We start from the raw sequence: 22,416 nt of genomic DNA on the forward strand, positions 1-22,416 counted from the left end.
CAGTGGTAAGCCTGGCTCTTGCAGTAGCAGAGCCTCTTTAGTTTTCTCCAATATTGTCTTCACCAGGAAGGCTGGGGATGAAGGATGAAACAGCTCCACGCAAGGAACACTGCTTCTGCCAGCTGCTTCATGGCCCACTCAGAGCATGATAAGACCAAGGAAGGCATCTGCATTGACCTTCTGCTTCCCCATCCCTGTAATAGAAGACAGAAGGGCTGTAAGAACAGAGATTAAACTTCAGAGCTCCTCACAGCTGTGTTTGACATAGACACTCCCTCCAACTCTTGGGAAAGTGCACAATCTCCTCTGAATGTGGAACTGCAGGTCATTCCCATGCCAAACGCTTATTGTGTCCAGCTTTTGCATGTGATGGATGGGCTTCTGCTGCAAGAAGTGGAGGCAGTGGCATGTGAGGAGGAATGCCTTCGGTACTGTGCGCTTCAAAAGCCAGGCTTGCGAGTTTCGCTGTGCTTTCCAGCAGCTGGGGTAGAGCTGCGTGCATGGTCCCCGCCAGCACAAATGAAACCAAGGCATCCATATGCTGTGTATTAGGACTGTTTGATCTCCTGCACTCTGGCTCACTGTCAGACGCTCCCTCTTCCTCTCTGCAGCAGTACAGAGTGCGGTGTTGAAACCTGTAAGTCTGCGTGTGTTTATGGGCTCTGTGATGGGAACTGCAAAGCTTAACATGAAACAGTTGAGGAAATGTTGCTGGCCACAGCCACAAAACCTGTCCTCATCTGTTCCATAAACATGGTGGAAAAGAAAATTCCTTGAGTTTTATTTTCCTGTTTAAAGATGAAAAAAAAAAGAACTGACAAAGTAGATGGAATTTAGTCCAACTGATGTGACACCTGGATTAGCAAAGCAAAATGCAATCTCCTCTGAGTGCAGGAATTGTTGCCATCAATAGCCAAGGCCACGTGAACAAAGGAGAACTTCAGAGGCTTGAAGCTTGAAGCTTGAAGCTTGCCCCTGTGTAGAGATTACTATTACTGTTCACCATGCATTTTCAAGTCAGTTATTGCAGTGACTCAGTTATGTTTCAATAAGAAGCTACAGACACCTCTGATCCACATTAAAGGTGTTGGTGAGATAGGAGAGGAAGGTTTCACTCCATGAAGGATTTTCTGGCCCCACAGCATTGTCTCATGCAGACTGGGAAACTGGGCAACACTGTAACTTGGAAACTGTATGACGGGGAAGCACAAACAACAACCATGTAACAATAGAAATGAATTTTATTTTGTAAAAAGTTATAAAATGAATATTGTACAAAAATAAAGTCTGTAGAGAACTTTGGTTGATTAACACAAATGACTGAGACATATAATTGCAGGTGAAGTAAAAAAATCCAGAGAAGCACACTCCTGTCTTCAGTAAGGTCTAAAAACTAAAAAAAAACCAACCAAAAACCTAAAAAAAAAAATCACAAACTTTACCCTTTTGTGTTTTGAACATAGAGATTTGCTTTGATTGCAGCCTCTTCAAGCTGCACAGATAATGCTTGGAGGCAAGTTTTCATCAGCTGCGGCAAGAGAAAGCACAGCTCTGAGCGCTGTCGCCGATCAGCTGCCCGGCAGCGCAGCTCAGCCTCCCCCTGGCAGGCGCTCGGCGCCCACCTTGTGCCACTGTGGTGGTGTCACCACCCCTGGCTGCACGGAGGGTACGGCGTCCCCGTGGCAGTGTGAGAACAGACCCTGCTGCTGGTTCTCCAGGTCTATCCTCCCTCCGCCCAGGAAAGTGGCGGAAGTCGGGGATGAATTACATGCCATACACCTGGTACACCTTTCTATGCCTGTTCTGGACTTTTTTGACCTCTAGACCCTTCTTCAGTGGTGCCCCAAGGGGCCCAGGGCAAAATGAGTATGGAGAGCCATTACATGCATGAGATAAAAGGTTGGACCATGGTTTTCAATGAGGATTTTTTTTTCATGTTGTTTTTGTGGGAGTTGATGCTTCACTGGTTGTCAGGTATGTCTAGTGACCTGCACTCCTGCTCTTTTGGGAAAAATGTCTCCAGAATGAGAGCTTGTGTTAGCGGTCACGTACTAACACCTTTGCTGTACAACCTCCCTCCTCCTAAGGAAACTTGGACTGTTCTGCTGCATGGGTATGATCCTGTAATGTTTCAGCAAATTATACAAAACACTCTGGTTATTTAACACAACTGTTTACTTGCAGGCTATATTAAATCCAGGGCTAACTAGTAAGAGGGATTTAACCTCTTCTATACGGAAGTATGGAAGGAAAAGCTTAAATAAATATAACTAGAAATTATAAGGCTAAATGTGATTATTTTCCATTTGTCAATAGTTATATGAGGTCAGTTGGCATAAAGTGTGAGAAAAAATGTGGCTACATTTAAAATATGACTAAAATTAGTTCTTCTAACAAATTGCTAATGTTGAGCCAAGTCCTGCGACCCTCACTCGTCCAGAGCCATTGCTGCTCCTGCGCATGCACGACTGCAGTAATTTTCAAAAGGCTTAGTGACAGGAATAAGGGCTGCAGGCTTCAGCACTACCTTTTGTGAAAATAATCAAGATTTTGTTTAAAAGAAAAAAAGGTAAAGTAAGTGATTTTTTGCATTCAAGTTAACACCTTCAATCAAAAGCATGGATCGTTGTTCCCAACGTCTTTGTCTCTCTATATCCCCAAGTGCCATCTACTTTGGCACCTTTGAAAGACACTTTAATAAATAATGAGACTCATTACTGAACTGTAATAAATAACAATAACTTAATCTCAATAAATATCTTCTGTATACTTATGTCTCTGAAGGGATGCATTGCATCAAGTAGTCTCTCTCAATCACAATGACCAAATAGAAATGTAGTTATGCAAGTGACGTTAGTCCTTTGTAAACCTAAAGAAACACATTTTGTGTAGGCTGGGCTTGTTATTTCTCTTTCTATACTAGGAAGAAGTGCTTAAAAACTCAACTTGTTTTCACAGGTAGCAGAAGAAACTGCACTCATTTTGAAGAAACGCAAGATGGAAATAACCAAACTTAGCCAGTAAGTGGAACTGTTTTGCTTCATAAGAACTTGAGCCTGGTCATTTTGATATTTGCCCAATATCATCTTACTTACAAGGGTAATCTTATAACTTAGGAGTTGTCCTAAGCACTCAGGAACTGCCCTCCAGTGAGCAGTAGCACAATGTGTCTTTCAGTAGAGCTGAGGGCACAGGGGATTAGTAAGGGACTCCTAAGCTACTTCTTAGCTAAGCTTCTTGGTATAACTGGTATATCATGGCATAACTACAACACAGCGTGGTATGGCAGGGTTGTGTTTTTAAGCACGTTCCTCATGGATTGAGTCTCACTGATGGTGGACTGAGTCAAACAGGAAAGGTAGCGTGCACATCATCCATCCATCGTCATCTCCACCTGAGCTTTTATCTAAATCCCCATAGGATGCCAGAAGTCTCCATTCTTCTACTCTGCCGCATGCCTCCTTATCCCCAGGCTCTCATGGCTCCTTAGTCTGTGTTCTTGGTCCTTTTTCCTCCACTTGGAGCAGACACTTCCCTGGGAACCTTGGTCCCTCTCTTTGCAGCATAGCAGGAATGGAAAACTGGTGCCGCATGGACATGCAGCTGTCAGACGCATCCACACCTTTTTGCGGAATGTTTTTTCAGTATGTGGTAAACCAGGTTATCATCCAAAAAGGACAGGTCATCATCAAAGGCTGTGGGTCTGCAACAGGCTTGCCTCACTTTGTCAGTGACCAGTTTTTTCTTTTTGGTTAAGTTTTTTAAAATTTTGTCATAGGTGGTCTCAGCTGCATCACAAGATCCACTGCAATACCGGAAAATTAGCTCTTCTTTGGTTTCATATCCCAAATCCAAGTCGGTCACATTTAAATGTATTTCTGTTAAGACACATCCTCGATTTTTGCCCTTTTGATTCCTCCTTCCTTTTTTGTTGGAATTCTCTATGTTTGTGGCTGCATTTTGACGGTTTCTCTCCCGCCTAGAAAAAATCGGAGTCTGTTTATCCGGTGACCTCCTCAGTCTTTTAATAGTGGCTTGAATAAAGTCCACTACCTCATCAAACTGATCTGGATAATCCTCTGGCATATTAGCTGTTTGGGAAAGAGAGAAAAGGTTTTGTCACACATCAGTTATCATTAAGTTTGTCCATTCACAACTCAAAAATATTACGCACATGCAAGCTTTTCTGCCCATCACTTCAGAACACATGCCCAGGACCCTCAGAAATCAAGGAGAATTTGGAATGGTTTAGGTCATCACAGAAATTAATTTGGGGAAAGATAAATGAGACGTATTTGTATTTCTGTGCGTGTCTGCTGATGCTTGGTAGCGTTTCAGTACATCTTCTAATATTGAATGAGCCCTTGGAAATAGAGGGAAGGAATAACATGTCATGTTATGAATATTAGTGAAGAGGTGGATGAAGCCACTGTAAAGAGGTTATACAGACTCTTCCCAGCAAAGTAGCAACAGGAATAGGTTTCTTTAAAGCAATTTTTTGATTATAGTTGTTAATTATTTTCTTTTCACACCAGCAGCAGTTAGTATTGCCAAAGCCACCTGTCAATAAGGTTTTTGGGCATGACAGAAGGAGGATTTCCTGGGGTACCAGACTGAGATATTATTCCTGGATGAATGCCTGGGTTTTTACTGCTTCTAGGGGATAATTATTTTCATAGCTTTTGAAAAATTTCTCATGTAAGTGTTTTGTATCACAAGATGCTGATCACACTGAGTAGAAATAGGTCAGAATAGAAGTATTAGTTAATTTTTAGGGAAATATTATGAATGCATTTTCCTTTTATGAAAATTTAATTTTTATTCTATTTAATTTATCACTTGGTATATAATTGATGAATTATTCAAGTAAATTGTACGATGAAGTCAATGAAATGTTTTGATACTAGCAGAATGAACCTCTTCAAGAAGGGTGAAATTAAATGTGCTCTGAAATGGTTCCAAATTTTGCCATTTCATCATGATTTGGAAAAAAAAAAAGCATTTTGAGATCCTTAATCTTCCCATGGACTAAAACTCTCAAAATTACCTGCTTTAGTGAATACAGAGAAGTAACAGAGGGCCAGGCTGTCAGGACCCTGTGTGTGGCCGTCCTTACATTGCATTACTAATGACCGTATCTTAAACTATATTACAATATTGAGATTTTTTTTTTCATATTTATTGCTCCAAAAATTAAGACTTCTTCCTTTCCAGGAAGTCCTAAGAGAATGCTCCTTTCTGCACTTAACTCTTAAAACCCAACATACAACAGACCGGCGTCACACCGGTCTTGCATATATGGGAATATCCATCTCCAATACTCCTACAAATATTGCAGGAACACCAAACATTGGGAGAGGCAATATCCAGTGCAGTGCACCCGGTCAGGAACTGGTACCTACACAAAAGATCCTACTCAGTGAGGTGCTGAGATTGGAATGGCTCCTTAGGAAAAGGCTCATCACCACACTTCCCTAATGAAATCCCAGTGGGTAGCAAAGGTACCCAGCTCAAACAGGGTAGCATGGATTCTGTTAACAGGAAGCAAGAAGGCATGAGGCTGCCCCCACTATCTAGCAAAAGTGCACCCTCATATCCTCAGTCGAAGCACCAGATACAGAGGAGATGGGGGGCAGCAGAATCCAAATCTGCCAGTGCAAAAAACTACTGAAACAGAGAGCATCTGCACATAATCAGGAATGGGGACTGCTGCCTGAAATAGCCACATCCTAGAGGCCTCCATCCATCAACAGTGAGGAATCAGAGGTATATGTTTTCTGGTGGATGGATCCAGCAAAATAGTTTAGACTGGTAAAAGAGTAATGGAGGATGGAAACCTTGTACCTCCACGTAATGAGGGTGATACAAGACAAACAGGGTGCTATAAATTGACTGAGTTTGGAACTGAAAAAAGTGAATTACACTTTGTTTTATCCATGCTAAAAACAACAATCCCAGAGAGCAGTGTTCATGTTCAAAGACATGAAGGAGGGATGGCTGCTATCTGTACAGCTAGGTGGAACCCAACCCCATATCCCTGCAACACCGTGGTAAGAACACCTTTCTTGCACTCCTCTATCTCTGTAGTAGGTACCAAAATACGCACTGTGAGCCATACCTACTGGAGAGGGGTTGCTTGGATGGATGTGCCCACTGGATGCACCAACCAGCTCCTTTGCAGAACAGGCTGGTCTGTACAAGTATTGCCCAACCAAGCAAGAACCAGGTCCAGGCAATGGGCGGGCTATGTTCCTTCAAGGGCTAGACATCTTTCTAGACTCAGTTAAAAAAGATGACCCACATAGAGCTCATATAACCCCCATTGCTGAAGTACAAATGTGGCCCTGACACAGATACAGATGGAAAGTAGCTAGCAGAAGGCACTTGTTGCTCAGGACTGAGTAGTTTCTAGATTTCCTACACAGAAACTAGTTCTTAGTCTAACCAAGTTAGAGAAGGATGTAGCCCTACAGGAGAAGGGAGATGGCTCTAGAAGTGCCTTCTCCACTCTGAACTTCAACTGCCCTCCTCTCATACCACTGTGACTACCCCAGCCCACACCTCTTTCATGTATTCCTTAGCACAACCTTTGTAACCAACAGGATGATGCAACGAGACCGAGGTTATGAGGTAGAGATTATTGTTTGCAACCTTCAGCCTTATACTTATCTCAAGTCTGGCACACTGCCCGTGCAGTGAGAGTTCCCTCTCCTAAGAAGGCAGAAATAAAACTATGGATTAACTGAAGAGATAATCCAGCACAGCACATCACTTTTAAATGGCTTGCAACTGAGGGGCAAAAAAAACACCTATCCCTGTGAGAGTGCTATAGGCAGGAGTGTACTTTGGCTAAATACCAATCAGACAGCTACAGGGTTCAAGCACTGTTCTGCCAACTACATCCTGGAGAGTAGTAGATAGGAGGAGGGCAGACCCACATGGTGGACTGTGTTCCTGCTAAAAGTGCACGCTGAGATCTATCCTGGTTCATTGTGATTCCTACCCAGCTGCACCAAGGGAGGTAATGCCACTGAGACCTTTCTGCGCTGTGAGCGGCCTGTGATATTTCAGGTTGAGGAAACTAAATGCCACTAAAAGAGCCCCATGCAATGCTGGTGATGCAGGCATGCACTGTCGACCCTCCAGAAGGTCTGAGCAGTAGGGCAAAAAGTAGATCAAATAATCAAACCAACAGCATTCATCTAGGGAAATGCTACCTACACACACAGACAAGCTGCACCCAGAAAATGGGGTTGTTGGCAGCAAGACTGGTCCTGCTAATGTCATTAAGGCTCTAACATGAACTGTGCAAGAAGTGTTTCAAGTGTCTAATGGAACTGAAGATCTCTGCTCTGCTCATGCCCTATGGCAACACCAGGATATATTTTGGAGACTCATTGGGGGAATGCCAGTACTATTAGTAAGATGAATTCCAATTTCCTGCCTCCGGAGCAGACTTTCTCTTCAGCCCAGGGAACTGGAAACTACCCCATGCAGGTATGCAAATCTACCAGTAAGACTCCTGCAGTGACTCCCCAATATCTGGAGATTACATCACTGGAGGAGACAAAAGGCATGTGGGTGATAATAGGAAACTGGTGGAAACAGTAGGCACAGAGCTCCCTTGAGAAAATGTGCAGGTCTTCTTGATCCTGGTCACTGTATGCCCACCTAAACTACATGTGCTGGTACAGGCTACATGGGTACATCAAATCAACACAGTGGCAGCTGCATTACTGGGCTACTCAGTGAGACCTTGCAAGTTTCTGTAAGCAACAATCTCCTCTGCCTGTGGAGCCCCGAACTGGTTGTGAGCAATGCAGCAATGTTCTTTTGGCAGCTTCCAATGGACTGCCAAGGTACCCCAGGTTTGCTTCCATAATTTAACAGTCTTAGCAACAGCTCTGATCCCTGCAATCAGCTAATTTTCTACTGCTTAATAAATCAGTCATCAGTGTGACTACAAGCAGTCACTAGGAATGGGTCACAGAGTTCTGGAAGAAAGATTGACAACTAGGTGTAAAGGGAGAGACTTGTCTTATCCCTAGGCTGAGGTGCCAGTCATGACTCCGTAGGGATTTCCAGCTTTCCAACAAGCATGGGTGTGAAGACCTAGAGCCTGAAATAAAACACTGTGAAAAACTGCTGAAATAGGACCCAGAGCAATCCAGTGGAAACACCAGCATTGACTCCAGGCATGACGGGTTGAAACCAGAGGTAAATGCTGAGGAAGCTACCACCAGACATCATACATGAATAAGCAATAACATCTATGAATAAACTCCATAAAAGGCTAATAGACAGAAGGGAAGGTGGAGAATACTGACTGCAGGATGTCCCCATCCTGATGGGCACATGGTTGATGTGCTCCAGGGATGCTGAGACCTCTGTGCACCACAGACATCACATGCTGAGCACTTGTTTAGTCCCTGCACTGTTTTAAGTTTTGCTGGGGGCAACAGGGGTGTTGAGCTGTGGCCAGGGAACATCAGCGCACTCATGGGGGTGTAGCGTTAGCGTGTAGCGATGAATTGTAAGCTGAATATAGCTGTTTGATAGAGGGGCACTTTGTTACCCCTCTGTCTGCAATGTTATTTAGAAAATGTTTATAGTCTCACAGCATCTTAGCTTCTCTCACACTGCATGGACTGTGCTGACTTGATAGTGCAGCAGACAGAGTTTGCTGGGGGGGATTTCACACCCCTAAGGAGCAGATACATATTTTGCATGTGTGAGTGTATGTGTGCTTCATTTACACATACACACACACAAATACAACTAATTATACACACACACATACACATTTTTTCAAAACAAACTAGTTTACTGACGACACTTGCCTTCTGCTGGAAAAGCTGAGAGAACAAACACATGACAGATGCCTGTCACGTTGTGCAATATGCCAGCAGAAAACGCTGGGATAATGGCATTAAAGCAGCTAAGATCTCTGAAGAGTAGTCCCCAGTCTCAAGCTCCAGGGTGTGAAGGAATAGACTTTAAAAATTGAAAGCCACCTAGGACAGGACAGGATAGGACAAGATAGGACAGGACGGGACGGGACGGGACGGGACAGGACAGGACAGGATAGGATAGGATAGGATAGGATAGGATAGGATAGGATAGGATAGGATAGGATATGATACGATACGATAGGATATGTTAGGATAGCCAGAGCAGCATGTGCTCAATACATTCAATACAGGTTTGCAAAGGTTGTCTTGCACATGTGATGCTCCTCAAAACATGTGTTTCCCAAAGGAAAGGAATGTATGTCCTTCAGAAGTAAAATCCTCCCTTAGAGAACACAGGGTCTCTGTATGTCTTGTTCAAAGTATGGGAGGATGTGATAGGCTGAGCCCCACCACTTAAACTATGGTGCCATAGACTGGTGTGAAGTCATGAGGTTATGTTTGGGTTTTATGTCACAATTCTCAAAGCTGTTTCCTGACTGTCCAGATCCCTGAAGAAGTCCCTTGGAGGCAGTCTGGGTGCAGGGACTTGCAGGCGTTTATGCATCATCCCTGCCTAGTGTCTCTGCAGCAGGAGCCTGGGGCAGGCAGCAGGGCTTGTGGGAATTGCATCCACCACGTGCGTCCTGCTGTGCTCAGCTCACTCTCCTGCAGCTCCTTTCCATGCTCCCTCTTTCATTACCATGCCACCCAGGCTGGAACAGGCAGAGCCTTTTCCTATGGTTGCAACAAGAGGACAAGTTTGTTTTCCAGGGTCAGAGAATCAAGACTGTTGGGTATTGATGACAGTCCATGTGCCACTGTGCCTCTGAGCACCTTCTCTGTATCCCTTGTCCAGCTGAACAAGGGCTCTTGATCTGTGAAGATTTTTTCATATAACCCGAAAAATGAATAAAAAAGCAAAGAAAGAAAGAATGAAATGTCACAAGACTGATACAAATAGGAATCTAGCAGAGTGATCAGGCTGGGGGCACAGTTGCTGAACACCTTCAACAGAAGGAGTGAGACTCACTTAAAATACTAATTTAAAAACCAAACCATTCAACCAACCAACCAAAAAAAACCCCAACAATTAAACCCCCAAAAAACAAACACAAGAATATTTGCATCATCTGCTCGCTGTTTGCTTGTTTTCTGAGCACTTAGGGCAGAGTCAGATCATAGCTTTGACCAAAAGCTAGGTTTGGAACATCCTTCTGTAATGCAAACTGAAATTCTTGCCTCACTGATGTTCTCTGGAACCTGAAGTTTTGACCTGCCTGTCCCCAAGCACAGTCTCTGTCCCCTGGGCCTAAGAAGAGCTGGCAGCATGCCTGAGTGAAGGATCCTGCAGCCGAACAGTCATGGCACTCCCCATTAGCCCCTGGGGAAATCCAGCCCCGAGTTCTACTTTGGGAATGCAGGGAAATATGCCTTCCTGTGGGCATCTTCCCCACTACAGCCCCCAGAATCTGTCTTTGCATTTTTATTTAATTAGAGACACCATGTGACACCAGGACTGGGATCTGATCCCTCTGCTTCTTCGAAGAATAAATTAAAAAATGTTCTGATAGACTTCTACATGAAACAGGTCTAAATGGATACTCACATCAAACGCATCCCATTATTTAAAAAACAGCCTCCATTAAGTAAAAATGGACAATTTATTTCTGTCTGTTCAAATGTGATCACAATTACATTTTTAAACTATTAATTTGATTTTGCTATGAACAGATTCATTTTAAAGCCAAATAGCCCCCCATGTGCAATTGCAGCTACCTAGCATGATAAAACAAGAAATCCTCAGCTTGTACCTGATCACACACTGATGGCTTGGACCTTCCATTTTTGAGATAAATATTCAGTTTCTTCTTTTGATGCCTGGTTATGGATTTAAAAGACTAACTACAGTATCTTCTAACCATATTGTCTCTTATGGCATACAAGAAAACCTTAAACCCTGTATACTGCAGAAGAATGATTTATATAGGTGGGTTTTCCTTTTTTTTTTTTTCAACCTCATAAAACTGCCACATTATTTGGCACTTTACAAACCCTGAGCTGAAGTGATGTAACAGAAGTCACGAAAGGTATATTAAACATTATAAAATTAGGTTTTGCTTTTAGATTGTAGTTTTTATGCCTGCATTTGTGACATTGTATAGCTATCACTTCAAAACATTAGACCAAACACTTAATTAAATTAGTTTACTTGAGCACAATCTTTCAATTAGAGAAGTTCAAACACCAGGATCAGACCCTGAAGGATGATTTCAAAGTTCTAAGGATTTAGTCCAACTCATTGTAATGGTAAGGAATATTTAGAAAATTTAGATCCAGATCTGCATTAGGATTAAATGGCCCCTTTTCAAGAACAGTTCTGGTACTTTAATCTGGGACCTTTATAATCAAATTATTACTTCATAATCATTATGTAATATATTTTTTAATATTTAGCTTGCTTTTCAGTACTGTTTTCAGGTGCTTATTATAGTGGATGTGGCCTGCCTGAACACAGAACGCCTCCATCTCACACCACAGGGATGTATTTTAGGAGAGATCTGGAGCAATTTGTTTGCGGAAGTGCAACTCTCTCCAGGTTAAAAATACTAATGTGATGAACATTCTGCTTTAAAAAGCGAGAAAGTAGCAACTGTGGTGGGGATAAAACATTTGTTTCACTGAAAATAAAATATTTGGTATAAAAAGACAATATTATATGAATGCATCTAAGTGAAGATGGGCATTAAAAATAGTATGCTGAAATGTTTTTGGGATTTAAACAATTAAAATACCACCTCTCTGAGGCATGACTTTGGTTTCATGCCTTGCCTGAAAATCCATGGGACCAAGAGTGAAATGGAAACCTGTTGATTGCATCCATTAGAAAACAGAGCATCAAAAAAAACAGGGTCAGCTCATCCTTAAATGTTTAATACAGTTCTGTATTACCTCACTCCCAGCCCATGCTGTGGCTCCCCTCAGACAGAGAGCCCTTAGAAATGGAGCCTCTCCCTGGTGTCACTTGTCTCTCATCAAGGCAAGTGCCAAATAACCCGGTGGGTGATGCCAGGGCCACTCACACCAGTCAGGTACAATGAGGCAACGCTGGTAAAAGGCACAGGATTGACCTTCCTGGTGTTCTTGCTCCTGATGGAGCAGTCAAGCTCTGTATTTGTAGCTCACTAGCTAACCCTGCAGCTTCCCACGCTGATCATAATGACAATCCACAGAGTCCTTTGTATTTTCATTCTGCCATGCTCAGCAGTGCCTCCTTTTCTGTACTTGGCTTGCCTTCTTGCAGGTAGAAATGCTGGTTCTCAATAGAGGAAGAAAGTGAGGAGACAACAGGACCACCACAGCTGTTGCCAGTGTGGGAAGTTCCTGAGTGTAGGGGGAAACAGCAAGGTCAGATGGACTGTGTGAAGTAGAGGACGTCATGACTTGCTCACAGGAGTTTCTTGTTCTTCACCTAGTCCAGGCAGGTTGCTCACAGCACCCTGCCAACAGTGGCCTGCCCTCCTCTGCTGACCTCCACCTCTGGCCTCTCTGGGGTGGGCAGAGGAATAGCAGTCAAGGAGCAGAGGAGCAACAGGAGGATGCAATCTTGCCTCTGGCACAGAGCTTTGAATCACTCCCTCTGAGTACCACAGAACAGTCGGCTTTTCAGCAGTAGCACCTGAGATTTTGTAGCATCTCCTGCAGATGCTGCCAGGAAACCATCTGCACTAGGACCTTATCCTCTGGGGTGGTGGATATGTGAGCACCCTCAGAGCATCCCTGCATCAGAAGAAGTTACAGCATGAAGAGTGTAAAAGCAGAAGATGGGAAAAGTGCCAGTACCCTGCCTGAAGCCACCAACCAAGTAGGAGCCAAATGGCAAGACACATAGCTGTTGACTCTTCCCTAAGATCTGGTACCCTTCCACATCCATGCAATGTTGAGTAAATACCCAGGTTCCCAGTAAAAACTTAGGTTTATTCCTAATATTTGGTTAAGCTAGAACCTCAAATCCTGTGAGAGCCTTGGATGAGTGTACATGAGCGAGACCCGAAACCTGCGACATTTGTTAGCAAGAACACATGCAGCCAGCTAACTGTCAAGCATGCAGGTTTTAATGGAGGAAATACTGATGGTATTTTCTTCACCATCCCTGATGCAGAAGTGATCCAGCCCAGCTCTCTTATGACATCAGTAAAAGCCCACAATGCTAATCCAGCCTCTCTTTAATAACAGTTCACTGAAGGGAAAGAGCACGCTTAAATCAATAACATCAGCTATTACTAGAATGCCTGTGCTCTTATGCTACATCTCCCTTTGGGTTTTAGAGCATCCCCAAGGAACAAAGACATGCAGCAAAGCAGGAAGAACAGACTCTAAAGGGACCCTAACCCAGTCTCTTCCCTGTGGCTGTAGACTGGCAGAGCAGTCTGGGCAAGATCTTGGCTGATGTTTCTCTTGTGGCAATCTCTGCTGTATCAGATTTGATCTGATCTATAAATAACACATGATCTTTCATTGTTGCCTTTCAATTGCCTGCGTTTACAAAATTTCAATGTGTTTACAAAAGGAAAATTATGGAAGGTTTTAATATTGCTAGTTGAAAATTTTTCTTGCTATAGTAATCACTGCCTGGCTCTAGGGCAGGTGCCTGTACTCCAGTGCAGAAGGACTCACGCTGGCAAGTGTGGACTGGCACTTTGCCAGAAAGAGATGTATGTATGGCCTCAGACGAGCAAGGTCCTTCCCAACTGCTACACTGAGTGCCACCTCCCTTCAGAAATTTCCTAAGTAATGGCTGACTTAGCCAAAGAAATCACATATGCTTTGGATGGAAGCAGAGATAGTCCAGATGTTTGTACACAGTTTGTTATTTAAAGGGGATATGACCAGCTTGCCTGTAAAAGCATGGCTACCAGAGAAGTTTTGGCATACTCCTGTAACACTGCTAGCCACAACACAAGAAAATAAATACATGGATTTCAGTGTTTGCTTATTTTGAAGACTATTCCTGTCCAACAATCTTTAAAGTATTTGCTCAAGTCACACAGACTTCAAAGAAATGTACCTGCAGATTTCAGTGCAAGTGATGTATAATACATACAGCCTAAACTTCTCCTAGGTCATATGAGTGGCTGTATCCCTTCAAAAAATGCTGCTACATGAAACACAAGAATTTTAAGCCCTTGATCTTAAAACATATTCTAACATTCATTTTTTGTCTTAATATTTTATTTGTAGCTGCTTTCTTTCTTCTCTTTGCAATTGCAATTGAAATTCCAAGAACAACTGAAATCTTTCCTGTTGTTCTCTTTACCGAAGGATATTTTTTGGTCAGAAACTGAGCTGGTTTCATAAAAAATGACCACTCTGCAGTGCTAACCACTCTACCAGCACTAATGTGTCAGTGGCCTATTTAGATGTCTGATGATCCTGGACATGGTTACGCTGCAGTATTTTGTATTGCTTGTTTATTTCTACTTATTCACACTTACTACCTCAGAAATATGGGGATCCACAACAAATGTAGTTATGTAGGATTTGGCCTATGTACTACAAGTTTTATGTTGTGATCTCTAAATAGTGGTGGTGGGGGAGGGATGAAAGCTGGGCATTTGCACTAGATGTTCACCTCTGAACACCTGTAATTGTGGCAGGGTGGGACTTGATGGCCCAAATGGCTTCTCAAAGCCTTTGTAACTTTAATTATTTTAAAACTGCTTTTTGCACTATTAACCAGGAACAGTATAATTTACAAAGACATTACACTCTATCAATAAGAGGATCTTCTACTCGTGGACAAACAATGCCTCCTCCACTGAATTCAGTGACAGTCTAATGAATATTTTAACACAACTGAATTCTTCAGCTTTTCAAGGAATGTTTTGAAGCTCTTCATCTGCAAATCCTGAACACGGGTATTCCTAAAATATACTGAAGAGTCTTAGGAAAGATAACAAAGAAAAGTATGTCCAGGTATGTTATCTGTCAATAAACACCTGCAAAACATCCAACTGCATCCACAGTTTCACTGCCAATCTTTTGAAGTCCCTAAATTGAAAAGTAGCAAGGAACTAACACTTTCAGCAAAGGATAACTCAAAATGAGAAATAGAACTTTATTATCCTGCAATTCAGAACTTTTTTTTTCTTTAAGTGACAGAGTGTTCTTCACTGGAGTATATTCAGTATTTATACCTGAGACTGCAGAGGAATTTGCTTTTAGGGCTACATGCCTGTGGATTTAACCACATTCTGCCTGGTTTCTTTATTTTTCTATAATTTTGCCCATGAATAGACCAATCTGAATGCCTGGGATTTCTGAATGCCTAGAGAACCTGGGTGTCCCTATGCAAACAAACTTTAGCACATACACGTGCTGGCTCAGGCACCCAGGCGCACTCGGTTGGACACCAGCAGGATGCACTGGCTGTGCTGGATGCACCAGCTGTGCTGGGCACACACAGATCAGGTGGCACAGGGTGGCACCTGCTCAGTGTGGCTGATAACCTCCCTGATGCACTGGGTTTGCTGTGCAGGGCAGGTTACCTCTGCAGCTCCTGGGTGTCTTAGTCTAAAGCACATACGGCACACTGTAGGTGTGCTGAGCAGGAAAGCCTGGGTAGAAACTTGAGAGTTGTAGTTCGTGACATGGAATGGGCCTAATAAATATTGTAAGGAAGGAAATGCATTCAGTTGGAAGCATAATTAAATACTGGTTTTGCCTTAAAGAGCCCTATAATACCACTATTTTTTCTAGATACTTTTCATATTAATTAATAAAGTTGCATCTAAAACCAGTAACTCAACATTAAATGCACCTTAGCAGGAATAAGAATTTTTAACAGAGGTACAACATAAACACACACCATGGTGTGCCACAGCATATACCAAAGGAGCTCCTGCAGTGAATGACCATTCAGTAGTTGTACATGCAAAAAATCTTTTTTTTCCTCTTGGTAGGAGGGAAAATCCCATGGGGAGATGTTTCATTTAATTCTACCTGCCTACCACTAGTTCTTAGTAAAGGCTCTCACTTGATCAAGAGAATACATATCATATAATAGATTTTAGGACACTCCAGTCCTCATGTACATGTTGATTATGTGCATCCAACAGCAAGCAGTTACAAGATGTATTCACTGGCGACTGTGTATAATGCAAACAAGTGTTTGGCTCCCTCTGCACTGTCACGCTTCTGAGGCTGCTGACTTATTATTTAGTTTATAATAATATGGTTTATATTTGTTCTACTTGCATTTGGTATTTAAGCTAATAGTGTTCTTCCTCCTGAGGATTGAAGCATAAGGGAAACAATGAAACAGTTACAAACTCTACATCTATTCTGGTTTTTGTGGGTGTGAAGCTACCCCATGAATATTGATGCCAAAACACCTACAAATACTGGATTCATCTCCAATGCACTGCATTTGTGGAGGATACTCCAGCCTCCAGTCCAATTAAAAATGCAGAAGATTGCAATTGCTAGCACCCTCTGCCATCTCTGATTACTGCCCTGAACAGCAAAGGTCAGCACATTACACCTGATCAGCCCAGGAGGTTAGAACCCTGCCTGGAGCCTGAAATGAAGGGGGGTTCAAGCCAGCCTGAAAGGGACGGGGTAACATCAGGTGACCTCAGAGTACTTTGCAGAGAAAGCAACCCCATCAAACAAAAACACAAAAAGGTGCCAAGGGGCTGGGAAACAGATGTGTTTTCCAGCAAGGTGTTTGGCCCGCCCTTAGGGGTGGACTTGATCTCACAATCCTACCAAGCACTGATGGAAGTGGTGTATGAGAGACAACTTCTCTGGAGTAAGAGTAGTGGACCTTGGAGCAAAACGACTACACTCAGCCTGCAAAGGGATTGCTTTAGGGGACAGCAGAGCACCTCTCTGAACGCATACAGCACCCAGGCCTGCTCAGGGCCCACACACTGCCCTGTGCATATGAGGCAACACAGGCGATGATGGTGCTCCCACCACTTTGTGAGCTGTCTCCTGCGAGAGCCCTTAGCAAAGCAGCTGACCAACAGCACCCACGGAGATGTGGATACATGGCAGGTGCACCAGCAGACGGCCGGGCAGCTGCAAGCACACCTCTGTGCTTGTGGCATATTGTGCTCTGATGGCAAGAGAAACCTTCAAGTGGAAAGGGAAGGTTCTACAGGATCTACACTGTAGACACTGATTCCTATTGTGTACTTAGTTCTATGTCTTTCCTGTGCTGAAGGGTGCATGCCACCAAACTGTAAGTGGAGAGAACAAATATGTCAAAGACACTGATGGGGGGGTGACTCGAGCAAAGTACTGCTGCAGCAGGAAGGCAGTGATGTGCCTGGGTAGGATCAGCCTCACAGCCTGTTTGCAGACTGTTTTCCAGACACTGCACACTTAAATCAACTACAAACAGCATAAAAGTGCACCAGAGTATTTCACTGCTGTCTTACCTTTCTGCAGGTCTCCTCTGACTCATCTGACTTGCAACATAGAGATGAATTTCTAACTTTCAGACTCAATTGTTGTGTTAACTACTGCCCTACAAAGATCACAGGAATGCCGTGGGTCTTCCTCAATTTCTGATGTGAAGAACAGTCCTGCTTCCTTTGCTCTTGCAGCCAGGCCCATTTGTTAGTGATACACAGAGTTAAAAAAATCGAGACCAAACTATCAGCCCTTTCTCAAATGACTACCCTGGGCAATAACCTTTGACCCAGCTCTGCATGGCTAAGCCCATGTCTGTACCCTGGAAACAGAGATAATATTGATACTACCGTAGCTCAGGTAAAACACGAGTTGTCTTTCTTCCTGCTTCTTGTTTATCCAGTCCACAGGAAAGGAAAAAGATGATGCCACAGGAAGGCAATGATGAGAAGTTTTGGATACTAGAAACTGAGAGAACCACTACTGCTGCCTATCCCCTTCAGCTGCTGTAGAGGAATCAGCTTACCAGGGACCATATTCCCAGAAAGGAGTTCCAAGATAAAAGCAGGCATTGTACAAATACTATCACTCAGAAAAGATGGAGCATTAATGCTCTCCCACCCTGAAGTTTATGTGAGAGCTACAAACTGACTAATGATGCTTCCCCCTAATGCTCTTCCTGCCACCAGCACCTCAGCAAACCTGTACAGAGGGGAACAGCACAGTGGCCTGAAAAGCTTATCACTGCCTTTTGCAGGACAACACTTATCCACCACATGGCTTGCCGTGGAGAAGAAGATCACCATGTGTGATAGCCCCATGATCCTGGCAGGCTGTAGGACTCTGAGGAAACACTTTTGGCCAACCTCCCTGTGTGGAGGGGCTGAAAGGATGTCAGGGTTGCCAGTCTGAGCAGCAGGAGCCCAGGCTGGGACACGTGGAGGTGGGAGCCTAGGCAAGATTCCAGCAGGGGGGAAGCACTAGCAAGAGAAGGGAAGAGAGAAGACAAGGCAAGGGCATAAATGTGTGTGTATGGAAGAGACGGGTGTTTGGGAGGGGTCAAAGTGAAGTCACAGCAAGTGCTTGGTGCCTCCACACTGCGTTAGCCTGGCTGCTCACAGAGAAACCAGAGTGTGGCTGCCTGTGACTGGAGCTGTGGCAGGCACAGGGAAAGGACATGCCTCCAGAAAAGGAGATAGAAATGAATCCAAATTACTGGATACTGGCTGTATCCTGTAACAAGCTAAACAGAGAGGGGGATGAGCAAGGGCAAAAGAAGCAACCTTCAAACTGCGTCTGCACCTTCGCTAAGCGAACGTCTCCACTATTCATGTGAGTATTCTACCATTTCTTACTGAGTCCTATTACCTCTCTCTTTAAAAAGCCACCAGAGTTAACATAGCTCTCACATACCACTGTGAAAATTCTGTACCTGCTATTGTAGGTACAGGACCCTATTATTAGCAAGGCATTATTATCTGTCATTTGGATTGTAAACTGTCTTTCTGCGAGCTAGCTCATGTGGATTGCTCTGCATCAAGCTCCTAACCCTGCCACAGCTACTCTTCTGTAAATTTCCATGCAGACACACTAATTTCGAGATCAGAATCCAAGGAGGATTTAATGAAGCTCAGCAGTACTCCAGGATATGTACAGTGCCTCCCATCACGGGGCCAAACCTCCATCAGGACTTGCGCCCACTACAGGCAGAGAATAATTGCACTGGCAGGTCTGAACAGGGAGAGGAGGCTGAGGCGGTGGAGAAGGAGTTTCAGCGCCAGTGCTGCGAGGGGTGTGAACTAGGTCGTCCTCTCGGCTCCTCTGCATACAACAAACTTGTACCACCCACCTCCCCATGTTTTTCAACCAGAGGGATCCTAAGACTGCCAGGAAGGCAGGGCTGGAGTGGGCAGGGGGCATTGCAACTGCAATTGTCAACCCCCAGCTTTGGAGAATGACTAAGTTTGGAGCTGCTCAAGCAAGACCAAAGCCAATGACACCGCATGTGGAGAAACAGGGGCACAAAATGGGAGGATCCTTTCCTCATCCTTACGCCTGAGCAAAGGGAAGCAAGTTTAGCAAGACAGACAGCAGTTGCTACAAAGGGGAATGTTTCTTACAGTCACTGTGCACAGCATAGGGAGGCAGCAGGCTGATGGGGGAGAGATCATCTTCAGGTCCCTCTACCACTGAAGGGGACCCCTTGGGAGGCGTCTTACCGGTGGGCAGGGGCAAGGTGGAGACCGTGTTGAGCAGCACCACGCAGACAGCCACAACATCCCATAACTTCATCTTAGATCTCCTTCCAACACGGGCCCCTGGCAGAAAGGAGAGGCAGGGTTAGCTCCCAGCTGCTATGTTCCCCCAGTCCTGCCCCAGCTGTGCCAGCCCTGAGACAAAGCTAAGCAGTCTTGCACCCCAGATCACACTGGTTCCCCCAGGACAGGCCTGAGGACACTGGATGGAACAACAACTGCTCCTCGTGCAGCCTGGGTGAGTGAGGTGGGCTCTTCCCAGCAAGTGAGTGGTGTGGGAGAGGGAGGCACAGGATGGCCTCCAGTCCCTTTATGCCTGAGAAAGCTGCATTGGGGAAGGCAGGCATGCAGGCCCCACAAGTCTATTTCTAGGGACAGGGAGTGTGACCATGCCCCTGTGCTTACTGGCGGGCAGGTCACCTTGGGCTTGTCGAGCACCTGGGCAGCACCAGGGCACTTGTTCTCAGGCTGGACCAGGGAGGATTGGGCTGATCTGGGGTGCTGGTCTGTGCAGACTTGATGTGCTACAAGCAAACCTCCCTTTCCCTTTCCCTCTCTTCCCCTTCCCTCACCTCCTTCCCTTTTTCCTCTCTCTTATTCCCTTTCTTCTTCCCCCCACCCTTTACCTTCCCCTATCCAGTCCTCTCTTTGCTCTTATTTTTTTCTCACTTTTTCCTTTCATCTTCACTTGTCACCTTTTTTTCCTTATACTCCCCCTTTTCCCCATTCTTTCCTCTTTCCCTATTGTCTTCATCTTTTCTTCCTATTTCCTTTCCCCCTCACTTCAAGATTTCCTTCTTCCTTCCCTTTTTTCCTTCCACTTTCATTTTTCCGTTCCCCTTTGTTTCTACCTCCCTTTAATTTTCCTCTTCCCTTCCCATTTCCCAATCCTTATATTCTTCTCCTCCCTTAGTCCTTCTTTCATTCTCTCTTTCTTTTTTTCACCGATCCTCTTTCTTTTCCCTCCTCTTCCCTTCTCCCCTTTCCTTCCCTTGTCCCTTTTTCTTTTCTTCTCCTTGTTCCCAGGCCGCCCTGCCCGAAGACTGCCACGGCACGTACCCGCTGCCCTCTGCCCGCGGATAACAGCTGCCCCCGGCCCGGTTCGGCTTGGCCCGGGCGCCGGCACAGGGCAGTGTCCGGCCCGGGAGGAGCAGCCCCGCCGCGGGGGAACCGCGGAGGTCCCGGTCCAGCGGCGGGGCTTAGGGCGCGGCTGCCGCTCGGTGCGCGCTTTCTCCGCCGGCCGCTGCCTTCGCACCTCGTCGTGTTCGGGGAGCTGCGGGGAGCCCCCGGAGACAGTGCCCGCTCGCCTCACCCTCCCCACGCGCACCCATCCTCGCCCTCACCTCTGAGCTGGTCTCGTCGGACCCGAGATGGACATTAACGCCGTGGAGTCGACCAGCCGGCCGGACGATTCATGTGGGCAGGTCGGGGTCCGACTGCCGGCACCCTCTTCGCTCAAAGGAGGGGGGAAGGGGGACTCGTATGGAGGAAGGGGTGCAAGGTCGCAAGTCTGGATGGAGGCAGCGGGGAGCCGGCAGCACAGTCCCCGGCGGCCTCTCCCGCCGCCGCCGCAGGTGCTGTGCCCGCGGCAGGAGCGGCGCCGCGGGGGTCTCTGCCCGCCCCGGCCCCGGAGCCGCGCTCAGCAGCGGCGGGAGCGGCCCGAGCCGCGGGGAGCGCCGCCTGGCAGCGGGAGCTGGCGCTGGGCGCTGCGCTTGGGACCCTGCCTGGAAATCTGAGAAAGACACTCCATCAACAACTGCGGGGAGTCAGATGAAGACATCAGCGCTCCTGTAACGCCAGCTCGTCCAGCGCTGCCGGGAGCCGCGCACCGCTCGGACACGCACACCACGGCGGGAGAAAAAGAAAAAAGAAAAAAAGAATACCAAGAAAAACCCCACCCCAGCGGAGGAAGGAAGGGGAAAACGATTAAAAAAATAAAAATCAAACCACCCTTCCCTCAGCCTGCTGTGAGAATCAGAGGCCGGCAGTGAGATTTGTAGAGCCGGTAGCGGCAGCAGCGAGGCTTCCTCCTCCAGAGCGGGGTCCCGTCGCGGCGAAAGCTTAGATCCAAGCGGGAGCGCGGCGGGAAGCTGGGCCGGTGTCGGGAGCGCCCGCTCCGGCTGGGCCTGGGCGCGCCGGGCTCCCCGGGCGCCGGCGGGGCTGGGTGGGGGCGCGGGGCTGGGCGAGGTGCGGGGGGGCGCCGCACCCGCGGACGGAGCGAGCGCGGAGCCGGACGTGCGAACGCGGGGGCTTTGCCAGGGCGACTCGGCGCCGCAGATGGATTTATAGGGCCCTTTGGCAGTGACGCGCCCTCCGCTGATTCGCTTTCAGACCCAAACACACGCTGGCCCCCCGCACCGGACCCCGCGGAGCCTCCAAATATCTCCCGGCTGAAGTCACCGGCCCGACATACCGTGGGCTGCGCGGCCGCCGGCGCAGCCCCGCGGCACCCGCTGGCCCCGCGGCGGCGGCGGGGCCGGGCCGGGGTAACCCAACACCGCGTCCCTCCCCAGTGCCGCTCGCCGCGCTCGCGCGGACGGACGGACGGACGGACGGACTGACGGACAGACCGACCGACGGCCGGCGGCGGCGGGGAGGCCGCCCCCTCCTTGCCCCTCGCCGGCCGCAGGTGCCGCCACCGCCGCGAGTCCCCCGCGGAAGCCGCAGTGCGGGGTGCGGGATGCGGAACCTCCGCGCAGCCCGGCCCCTGCTCGGGGGGTGGTGGTTTGACTCGCCGAAGGCCACGGCAAAGTCGCTGTAAACAGTGTCGACTTTCAGCCCTGCGCCGTGTA

At 46.4% G+C, this 22,416-nt stretch overlaps 2 protein-coding genes across 3 annotated transcripts; one reads left to right on the forward strand and one right to left on the reverse strand.

Annotated features, from left to right (window-relative positions):
• Positions 1-658: 658 nt before the first annotated feature.
• Positions 659-21,096, reverse strand: GDNF (glial cell derived neurotrophic factor). 2 transcript variants are annotated; one of them, XM_038125483.1, is made up of 3 exons: positions 20,968-21,096; positions 19,589-19,687; positions 659-4,091 (listed from the first exon to the last, which is right to left on the reverse strand). In XM_038125483.1, exons 2-3 carry the CDS (start codon positions 19,659-19,661, stop codon positions 3,607-3,609), a joined length of 558 nt encoding a protein of 185 aa, XP_037981411.1. In that variant the 5' UTR covers positions 19,662-19,687; positions 20,968-21,096; the 3' UTR covers positions 659-3,606. The 2 variants fall into 2 exon arrangements, with proteins under 2 accessions (XP_037981411.1, XP_037981410.1); XM_038125482.1 differs by having other exon boundaries at positions 19,490-19,687.
• LOC119696023 (zinc finger protein 318-like) lies at positions 19,658-21,040 on the forward strand. The gene is made up of 2 exons (XM_038125484.1): positions 19,658-19,862; positions 20,651-21,040. The coding sequence occupies exons 1-2, from the start codon at positions 19,831-19,833 to the stop codon at positions 21,003-21,005; spliced, it is 387 nt and encodes a 128-aa protein (XP_037981412.1). The 5' UTR covers positions 19,658-19,830; the 3' UTR covers positions 21,006-21,040.
• Positions 21,097-22,416: the final 1,320 nt, after the last annotated feature.

The sequence above is a fragment of the Motacilla alba genome, chromosome Z (genome assembly GCF_015832195.1).
Source record: "Motacilla alba alba isolate MOTALB_02 chromosome Z, Motacilla_alba_V1.0_pri, whole genome shotgun sequence".
Classification (NCBI taxonomy): Eukaryota; Metazoa; Chordata; class Aves; order Passeriformes; family Motacillidae; genus Motacilla; species Motacilla alba.